General features: G+C 34.3%; 1 protein-coding gene across 1 annotated transcript in view; it reads right to left on the reverse strand.

Annotated features, from left to right (window-relative positions):
- LOC111088935 overlaps nucleotides 1-11,769 on the reverse strand; it is a 50,391-nt gene that overhangs the window by 12,765 nt on the left and 25,857 nt on the right. The window contains exon 2 of the mRNA XM_022400288.1: nucleotides 4,372-4,464. Coding sequence (XP_022255996.1) covers nucleotides 4,372-4,448 — 77 coding nt within the window. The 5' untranslated portion in view covers nucleotides 4,449-4,464. The remainder of the gene's footprint in view (nucleotides 1-4,371; nucleotides 4,465-11,769) is intronic.

The following is an 11,769-nucleotide window of genomic DNA, read 5'->3' on the forward strand; positions in this document are numbered from 1 at the left end:
ATTATTATTATTATTATTATTATATATATATATATATATATATATATAATTTTTATGCGGAAACAGAGTGCGTACCACAAATAAGGTCCACAATCCGGCAGGCTAATCATTTGGAAAGGCTAGGCCCTTGCTATCTAGTGTGATGCTTGTAACGTGTACAAACAGTAGCTTCCTTTCTGAGTTTTAAAATAATACAATCGCTTACTAAAATATTTATTACAAAAAAAAACTGAAATGAGAACGTGTGTCATCTTCATCGTGCTTTCATAAAATTGATGTAATATACAATATTATGAATATATGAAATTTGTTGAATCAAATATATTTACAAATACATTATATTTAACACTTTTCGTGTCCTACTTGTGTGTTTTTAGAAAGAAAAATATATATACAATATGATTAAATTTAATATTTTTCGAAGGACGAATATAAAGATAACGGGCATGGCATGGTGATTAGGGCGCTCGAATCGCACTATGCGGGGACGGGACCGAAACTCGACATCGAATATGTTCGTCCTTAATAACGTTCATACCGTGACGATCAGTTCCATTAGTCCTTAGTAAAGGTTAGCAGAAGTCGACTGTGGATGCTACCGGCCTGTCGCCTTCCCTTCAAAATTAGGGACGTTAGCATATAGCTTTAGTAGTTTTGTCATTTCTGCACGATGAAATTCACTAGCAGGACCTTCCAACAAAGGTGTTTTCTAAATAAACTCAGTTCCTACTGAAACTCAAGCTGTTTTATGATCAAAATGTAATAGTAATACAGGCGAAATTAATGTGCGTTTTTTAAGAAAACACAGAGCATTTTGGGTGATTTATAACAAGAAAAATAATCCCCTGTGATATTCATAAAACTAACCTTTCATTTCTTAAAGTCGTTAGTTCATAAAAACAGAACGTGGTTGTGGTTCTAGGTTTATAGCTCGCGTCCTTTTACCGCAAAAAAAAACATAATTATTAAAAATCGCGTTCCGTACCTTAAGCCATTTGTTCTTTATAAGAGTGGGAATCAAATCTCAATATTCTATTAGAGTAGCCCACGAGTTGGCGGTGGAAGCCGTTGATTAGCTGGCTACTATCTAGCCTATCAGTTGGAAATTTAGAGCGAATAACACTGATAGACCTCGTGCGCGAATACCTGAAAACAAACTTTGTATTTTACCTTCTCAAAAAGGATTCCCTATGAATTTCTATTCTAACCTCAATATAAAAATACGTTATAGAAACGTTAAAGCACAAGTTTGAAATAACTTATTGTGCTGTTTCAAAAAAACACATTGTAAAACTAAGCGTTTAACACACAAAAGAAAAAGAGAAAGTGAGTTAAGAGCTTCAACTGTAATATATGAAATTAGCCTGTATGCTGTAACAAAGAGAATTAAACATGTATATTTACCAAGAAGTTAAAAGCTAATGTGTGAGCAGAGCACGCATGAATCTAATTCCTCAGGCGTGTTTGTTTGTTACATAAAATAAGCGTAAAATTTCATTTGGTTTATTTTCAATCTAATATGATTAACTACACCTAATATTTTCGAAGACCATAACAATAGTAAAACCTCTTCTAAATATGACCGAAATTTTACCCTACACTCGAAATATCTCTTCTGGAACAAAACTCGTCATATATTTGAAAGCTTGGTGCTCATCAACCTAAGTCACAAAACGCAGTGTGACAAGTAAGAAAATTATAGACGAGATTTCCCTCCTAATTGTTCTCCTTCATTTAAAGTTACCACATACCATTTCTTAACTCACGAATTTTAAGTTCTGGAATATATTACTTGGCAACCCAGAACGATTCAGTAACAGGTTGTTTAGGTATCTGTAATAAAGATGACACCTAGAAACTGTAAATATGTGTAAGTAAAATAATTAAAAGCGCTTATTTTTTTCTGATTTGTTCGTTTCCGATATTCACAAAAAAGTACACAAGTACGGTCCCTAACTTTAGTGAACGGCAACAACCGCCAACTCTCGGGCTACTCTAACCGAGTAGTGGGCTTTGATCGTCACACTTATAACGCATCTACAGCCTCGAAATGCGGAGCACAAGTTATTATCATTATTATTTGCGGTAACGGGACGCGAGCCGTTGATCTTTGCATTCACAGCATGGCACAATAACCACTTATCCACGTCTGGCCTCCGAATACAGAGTTCCACACATGGTGAAGTTAACAACAAATTGTGTCCCATTATGACAAAAAGAGAGAGGGGACGAAATTGTACTGTATTTTACTCTTACTGATACCATAATAAACTGATTAGTTTATGAAATAGGATGTAAGGAGTCATTCCCACACCAAAGTTAACAATAAGTGTTAATTTAATGGTCGATCCAAGCTCTGTATTTATAAGGCCATTTTGTTTTTCAGGAAAAGTTACATTCTTTATTTCTTTTCCTTTTTTTTTATTCGTCAGTTTTAATTTTCAACAACACAAAAATTATAATTCGTCGAGCTAGTTTCGTAGTACCAATATATTCTTGTAAGAGCACTAAATAGTTTAAGTAGCTAAGCCTACATTGATATTGGATATTTAAACAAGTTGTTAGTTCAATAGAGTTGTTTAAACATTTGTTTAACAACAAGTAAAAGCTTGGAATGGTCTATTCTTTCATTGGGAGGGTGTGTCTGTGAGCAAGGCTAGTTTCCGAGAATTCCACTACTCATCAGTGACCCTGGACACGGCAACCGAATGAAACTTCAGACCAAACCAAGCCTTTATAGTAGTGAGGTATCGAAAATCGAAATGGTGTCTTTAAACGTTTTACACTCACAAAAAAAATGAAACCTATTTTCAAATACCTATAGAAGTTGTTAGTTCGTTATTAATTACAAAGTAACACAATAGACTATATGTGCCCACCGCGGATATTGAAACCTGGTTTTTAAAGTTGTAAGCCCTCAGGCTTACCATTCAGTCGCTGGGCTGCGCAAGTAAAGACATAAGTGTATAATCTCTCAATAAACTGTTTGTTTGTAATTAAGCACAAAGCTACACAATGGGCTATCTGTGCTCTGTTCACCACAGGTATTGAAACCCGGATTATAGCGTTGCAAGTCCGCAGACATACCGCTGTGCCACTGGGGGGGGCAATAAACTGTTAACCTAGTTCGATTTTAATGTTACATTTGTAGCAGTCCTAAAAATATATAAACTAAATAGAATGGTGTTGTTATACACTGGACGCTAAGACTGAAATTATAAAACTGAGGGTTATTTATGTGGTGTTTTAGGTACGTAAGATTAAGCAATGTGGATTTTATATATTTTCGTGTCTCTATCATCATCACAGGCGAAATATCGGTACACAACTGATGAAACAACCCATTCTAGCTTTTATAAGTAGAAACGTATACTTAATTAGCCACATTGACTGCTAGGTTGATTTTTGGTTTCACTCTAAGTACATAGCTTCCTCGGCTCAGAAATTAATATTAATTAATGCTAAAACAACATCTAATGTTTTAATAATGATAATTCACTAGGTCTAAGTGGTCGTGGCTAAAATAGATTATCTAAAATGTAACTATATATTTCGTTAATGACACTACATCATACGACTGTAAGATTTTATTGGCCATACAAATCGACATGGTAAAAATCGAGCTGAGATTTAAGTAGTTCACACCTGAGGTCCTAATAATTTTAAGTTGTCACCGAGACTACATACCTACAATAATTGTGCGTTGTCACTAAAGGTACATATTTAAAACAATCTTAAGTTATCACTAACCTTAAGTAACTTCAACAATTTTAAGTTATCGCTGAGACTACATACCTACAACAATTTTAAGTTATCGCTGAGACTACATACCTACAACAATTTTAAGTTATCGCTGAGACTACATACCTACAAAAAGATTAAGTTGTCACTGAGACTACATACCTACAAAAAGATTAAGTTGTCACTGAGACTACATACCTACAACAATTTTAAGTTGTCACTGAGACTACATACCTACAACAATTTTAAATTATCGCTGAGACTACATACCTACAACAATTTTAAGTTATCGCTGAGACTACATACCTACAACAATTTTAAGTTATCGCTGAGACTACATACCTACAACAATTTTAAGTTGTCACTGAGACTACATACCTACAAAAAGATTAAGTTGTCACTGAGACTACAAACCTACAAAAAGATTAAGTTGTCACTGAGACTACATACCTACAACAATTTTAAGTTGTCACTGAGACTACATACCTACAACAATTTTAAATTATCGCTGAGACTACATACCTACAACAATTTTAAGTTATCGCTGAGACTACATACCTACAACAATTTTAAATTGTCACTGAGACAACATACCTACAACAATTTTAAGTTATCGCTGAGACTACATACCTACAATCGAGGGCTTCTACGAGTGCCATGGTGACAAGAAGGAACAGCAGGCCAAGACTAAGTCGACTCAAGAACATTTTGTGGTAATGTGTCCTAAACCCATGTTTAAAAGAAAAGAAAACTATGATTCAATAATCTAATGTACAAACATACTCAATTATTAAACTATTTTAACAAACTATTCTCTTATATGTCTGTATGAGAAGATGCTTGCCTTTCACCATTTCAATGATCAGTATCTACATAACTAGTCTTTAGATATAAACAATAGTTTCATTATTAATCTGATCATCTGGTATAAATTTCAATATTTTTCTCATTAATGTTGCATATTAGTTGACTACATACTGTTTATTACATTGAAGTTTCTAGCAAATCACCTTTCAAATGACTAACGTATTAATTTTAGTGTAATAGCTCTAAACATGATATTACATGCATAATTCAGAAGCTGTCAAGCATTAAAAGGACTTTAATATTTATTCTAACGGAGCGCCATCTGGTGAGATAAATATATAGTTACATTTTAACATGTTCATATTTTATAACCTAATAATTATAAAATTAAGAAGATCAGGTATTTTGTTTCCGAGGTGTTGTCTCGGAAATATGAAATACACACAACATTATTATTTTACGCATTCATACCTAAAGAAACTAAATACACGAAAGTTGAAACGGAGAAAAACGTTTCATGTATGAAAAACGAAAATATCAAATATTGCTACTTTAACATATGATCGTGTTTTAGAAGAAAAACGAACGCTCAAATACTAAAAGATATCAAAATAGGATATAGTTTTGAATCAGTAGATACTGCATCGCCACACCAGTGAACTTCGAAAAACATTTGTATTCGAAAAATCAAAACATTAAACCTTATATATCCGATTTTTTCCGAAGGTTTTTTGGGCTTTTAATATACATATGCACGGTAAGAATGACTTAATTAATAAAAAAAAACGGGATAAAACACAAGATGTTGTCCATTTGCCTTTAGCTTTAAACATTTGATTTTTGCTCATTGGAGCTTTAATGCTATAGTATTATTAACGAACCGGGTAAAATCGTTAATTTATCGTGATGTATTTGTGTGAAGATAAGTTATACAAATAAATTAATGGTGATTAAAGTCGGTGAATCTTTTCAGTATTCCGTGTTTAAATCGTTACGTTCTAATGGCCAGCATAGCGGTTAAATCAAGATATAATGAATTCTCTATTCAAATAAGTTTTGACAGAGTTATTTACTCCTATATCTAAGTCCAGTAGTTATAATAGGATTCACATAGTCTGTGTCTGCTAATAAACCAACTTAAGAACATGACATTTTTCAAATCTTCAAAATAGGACAATAACTTAAAAATATCTTTAAAAAAAGAAGTATTTAATCTTATTGTTTGTTATGAATTTCGCGCAAAGCTACACGAGGGCTATCTGCACTAGCCCTCGTTAATATAGCAGCGTAAGACTAGAGGGAAGGCAGCTAGTCATCACCACCCACCGCCAATTCTTGGGCTACTCTTTTACCAGCGAATAGCGTCATATTATAACGCCCCCACGGCTGAAAGGGCGAGCATGTTTGGTGTGACGGGGATTCGAACCCGCGACCCGCAGATTGCGAGTCGAGCGCCTCTAAACAAATGTCAATTAAAAGTAGCACATCGTTTGCTATGACAAGTGTATGCGAGTTTTTAATGTTTAGCTTCCAGCTAGGAATGGAAACTTAAGAAATGAGGAACAGAAAATACATAAGTTTGCTCAGTGGTAAGTCTGAAGGCTTATAACACTAAAAATCGGGTTTCGAGTGTGTGTTTTTCTTATAGCAAAGCCACATCGGGCTATCTGCTGTGTCCATCGAGGGGAATCGAACCCCTGATTTTAGCGTTGTAAACCCGGAGACTTACCGCTGTCCCAGCAGGGGACTCGGGTTTCGATACTTGTAATGGCCACAGCACAGCTTGTCCATTGTGTAGCTTTGCGCTTAACAACAAAGAAACATAACATACATTTGTTTCAATCAATGATTTAGTTAAGAAATAATAATCACTAAGCCAATAAAAGCTAACTTTTGTAGCAAATAATAATTGATAAATACTATTTATCGTGTAATCGGAAATGGCGTTTAATAAATTACCCACTACATTTAAAAATCATAAGATCGAGGGGACGTTACACACATGATGTATTTGGACACGCCTAACTCCAACACTTCAGAATCCCTACTTAGTCCATTCGAGTTTATTGAAGTTTTGGTCCGTAAGAGCAGACAAGTACGCCCTTTTGTCTGAAGTAAAAAATGGCAAGAAACTCTTAATTTTCGGTCAGGTGAAACGTTTATATAACAAAAGTTTCATAAAGGCCTTGAAATGATTAATTTTACTGTAAAGAAAACGTATTTTTTTTAATCTAAGTTCATATACTATTGTGATCTGAGAATGTTAGATTTCAAAGAACCTAGTTCACTTTGTTAATATGTGAATTATCATTAGAATGGTTAAAACATAATATTAACAAGGTAGCAAGTAAGCACGGTGTTGATTTAATTATTGGTTGTTGCTTCCTGAATGAGATGTATTAGTCACATATATTTGCAGGAAGCTATTTAAGCAGCCAAAGGATCTAAATTAGCACTTAAAGGGGGGAAAGATAAAATGGGAGAGAAGAGTCTAACCGAGTCATTTTGTTCTGCTGAGAAACATGGTGGCATTAATGTTCAAAGGATTACAAAACAAGATAATTTCAGTCAAAAATTCCTTCGAGATCTCTAACCCTTCTGTTTAGGAAGAAATTAGATAAATTCCCTTTTACTAATAACATTTAGTTGCAAGTTGTATTTTTTCCTTTAGTGCATTAACAAACGATATTATCCAGGTGTAAAATACACTATCAAACTTGTGTTTCGGCAAGTTTCTTTTGCTGGGATCATAGCTTTGTGGTATAAAATACTGCAAAGCATAAACAAATCTACATATCAAGCTTACTTACTAAGATCCCATATTAAGTTTACTTACTAAAACCATACATCAAGCTTACTTACTAAAACCACATATCAAGCTTACTTACTAAGATCCCATATCAAGCTTACTTACTAAAACCACATATCAAGCTTACTTACTAAGATCACATATCAAGCTTACTTACTAAAATCCCATATCAAGCTTACTTACTAAAACCACATATATAGATTACTTACTAAGATCACATATCAAGCTTACTTACTAAAATCCCATATCAAGCTTACTTACTAAAACCACATATCAAGCTTACTTACTAAGATCACATATCAAGCTTACTTACTAAAACCACATATATAGATTACTTACTAAGATCACATATAAAGCTTACTTACTTAAATCCCATATTAAGTTTACTTACTAAGACCATACATCAAGCTTACTTATTAAAACTACATATCAAGCTTACTTACTAAGACCATATATAAAGCTTAATTACAAAGACCACATATAAAGTTTACTTACTAAGATCATATATAAAGCTTACTTACAAAGACCACACATCAAGCTTACTTACTAAGACCATATATAAAGCTTACAAAGACCACACATCAAGCTTACTTACTAAAACCACACATCAAGCTTACTTACTAAGACCACACATCAAGCTTACTTAATGAGACTTTCGTATTATTTTTCCATCCGTAATTCATAATCTACTTCAAATATTTTACTATTCACGCAAAAAGAGCTGTGAGAACCAACAAGTCACGCTACCACCCAACTATCAGAACTAAAATGTTATTCTACCACTCAGCTGTTAGAACTAATAGGTCACTTTACTGCCCATCTGTTAGAGCCAGAAGATCACTCTACCACACAACTATCAGAACTAACAGGTCACTCTACTGCCCATCTGTTAGAGCCAGAAGATCACTCTACCACACAACCATCAGAAATAACAGGTCACTCTACCACACAACTATCAGAACTAACAGGTCACTCTACCACACAACTATCAGAACTAACAGGTCACTCTACTGCCCAACTGTTAGAGCCAGAAGATCACTCTACTACACAACTATCAGAACTAACAGGTCACTCTACCACACAACTATCAGAACTAACAGGTCACTCCACCACCCAACTATTAGAACTAACAAGTCACTCTACCATACAACTATTAGGACTAACAGGTCACTCTACCACATAACTATTAGAACTAACAGGTCACTCTACCACCCAACTATTAGGACTAACAGGTCACTCTACCACATAACTATTAGAACTAACAGGTCACTCTACCACCCAACTATTAGGACTAACAGGTCACTCTACCACAAGAATATCAACTTAGCGAGAAATATCTCATAGGAATAATTCAACAGCTTAACCAGAAGCACTAAAACCTACGTGGTGCATTTTGAACCTCTAGCACAAGAAGGCTTTTAGATCATCCAGGGACATCTGTAATCTGCAATTCACCGAGAAGCATCCACAACCCACATATTTCAAGACCTGCAAACTACACAAATACCTTCATGCTAAGACATCGTAGAAAATAATGTACATCCAGAAATATGATATCTTTAAACGTACATTCTTCATACAGTATGTATAAAACACAAATTATCATGATCCGTGTTATAAACGTTCTTGGAAAAGTGATTTAGAAGTGTCATAACACTCCCATCACAAAACTACCCAGACAGACAGTTTTATCAAAACTTACAACATGTTTTGAAAGCACGTAAAATAAAGAGAGATAAAATACGAGTGAACTTTGAACTAATAAATTAAACGTAAAAGTATCTTTATAATACTTCAACAATGACCGGAATCAAGATATGAAAAATAAAGCTGCATCTCGTAATATCTTCTGAAACGAGGTACAAGTTACAGTTACAGAGCAATTACTTCTTGTTAATGTTTGCATTTCCCTAAAAGACAGTTAGCTTGTCAAGTAATTCTAAAGTAGTTAACTTGCCATCTCATAAGACTTACGTTAATGTTCGCTTTTGTTCAGCCTTGCTGCCTCCCCGCGAAACATCGATATCATGATTTCTCAAATATAACATTTCAGTTTTTTCTTTCTTTAATTCGCAGTTATGACATAAAGCAATTTACTATTGCTCTTGCTTTCAGCTTTTCTAAATTGCATTTCACAAAATGTTATGTCAATTGCCAAGTATTATCTATTGAATGTTATAGGTAACGCACTTTTATGTGGTTTATAGATTTCATACTTTAACTCATAGCTCTTGTAGATATTTGTAATCAAAATGGTGTTCTTTAAACAATGCGCAATTTTTCTCGTTAAGAAATTTAAGCTTATCTAGTAGTTTATTCTACGATAAAAACAAAGTATCTTTCAAACAACAATAAACTTTCTTTCTCTCTGAGTCTACGATAAACAGCGCAAATTAGGATTGTAAAATGCTGTTTAGAAATGAATCACACAAATACAGAGGTTGAGCACGTTATATCAGTATTGTTTTAGAGTATCACCTCGACGTTACGGTCTTTGTCACCAGCCCTAAGACCTAAGGTCTTTCCATCATTATTCTAATGTATGAGGACGATGGTTTCCAACCACCCGTTTCAAAAGTCCTATTGCACAGAAACCTAAAGGTACTGCACCTAGTGGCATGCCTGTGTCTTCGTATGGAATAACACGAATACCCATTTCATTCCCCAACTGCATGAGGTATGCTACTTTTGAGTGGAAAATATGACTGGCTCATCTTGTTGAACCCTTACCCTGATGCCCTCATTTACAGGCGGATATCGTTCTTGATTATGTGGCGCATTTTTGCCACTGGTCATGTGTTCGTTGAACCTCGCCTGTTACAAAAAACTACACTCTGTTTACTACAATTAGAGTACGACTTGTTGCAGGTCTCTCTCTAGGTGGTTCTGAAACACAAAGTTGATACATATTTCTTTGTTTTCCAATGCCATTAAATTCAAATGGTATCTTCGTCTTCAATCTGGACACGTCTTTATGATATGAGTGTACGAATATTTGCTTCGGAAAGGGCTGTTTCAAATCCGTCCCAGACACGATTAATGTTTGATGGTGTTATCATCTCGAAACTGCCAAGCATTGCTAAAATGTAGTTTTAATTCCAGTCGTTCTTCCACCTCGATTTTATATCACCACAAGGTTGCCTCATGTCTTGCTCAGTTGCATGTTTAAAATCGTTGAAATTCTAACTACTCAACCTTCTGTAAATCATACATTTTCTCAAAATCTAAAAAAAAAAGATACTGCACAAAGTCATTCCACATCTCGTTGTATTGATATGGTGATAATAACGGCAAAACAGAGTATTGCCTATAGTAAAAGCAAGACTATCAAATAACGTATTTTATACGAGAATGCCACTGAGATTATGAAATATATATATATCTATTACACATTGTTTACTGCGAGTAGACGGTTTTTAGGTCAAAAATATTTGTATTGCCTGTTTTTGTCATTTTGTAAAGAGGACTCGAACCCCGGATTTTAACGTTGTAAGTTCATAAGCTTACCGTTGTACCGGGGGGGGGATTTTTTCTGGAAGAGAATCGTTTTACGAACACTCTCAGCGGCTCTGTTGCAACCGATGAAAGTTTATCGATATTTGATACATTTAGATAACAAAACTTTAGAGCTGTTCATTAAAAATGTATGTAACCCAACAAATATTTTATGATTTAAACTCCAATGACCCACTCGATGTTATAACAAAAATAACATGATATCCTTGTGGTATCAGTATCTAGATTTCCTAATATCAGTTTTAACGTATTATTTTGTTAACGGCAAATAAAAGCCATCACAATTCGCGTGTATTGAATTTGAGAACGTCTCAAGGAGAACCTCTCCTGATTTATAAACTCTTCAAGTTAAGTTACTTCAGCCATGGTTATTAGATTTTTTGTTTGTTATTAAGCAAAAAAGCTACATAACGCTTAATCTGTACTGTGCCCAACAAGGGTATAGAAACTCGATTTTTTAGCTTATAAGCCCATAAGTTTACCGCTTAGCCACTGAGGGGGGTGGTGGTAAAGTTATTAGAAATGAAGAATCATTACGTACATCGATGTAAAGAAATCAAACATCTACTAGAATAAGATGAGTTTTAAAAAAAATTTACATTTATCTGTAATTAAGCAGCGAAATGTATTTGATATTTGCTTATTCACTGCAAACAGTTTCAACAAAGGAAAACAATACCTATAAAAAAAACATTAAACTGTAACAAGATATTTATTTTCTTCCCAAATATTAGTTGTGTTTCTATTATATTTGTCGTGAATGATTGGATGGAGTCCTTAATAATTAATTTTCTACCTTTTAACTAGTTTATAATCACTATGAATCATTCACCGAGCCCCCCCCCCCCAAGTGGCACAGCGATATGCCTGCGGACTTACAACGCTAGAAACCGGGT

The sequence above is a fragment of the Limulus polyphemus genome, unplaced genomic scaffold (assembly GCF_000517525.1).
Source record: "Limulus polyphemus unplaced genomic scaffold, Limulus_polyphemus-2.1.2 Scaffold4784, whole genome shotgun sequence".
NCBI classification, from domain to species: domain Eukaryota; kingdom Metazoa; phylum Arthropoda; class Merostomata; order Xiphosura; family Limulidae; genus Limulus; species Limulus polyphemus.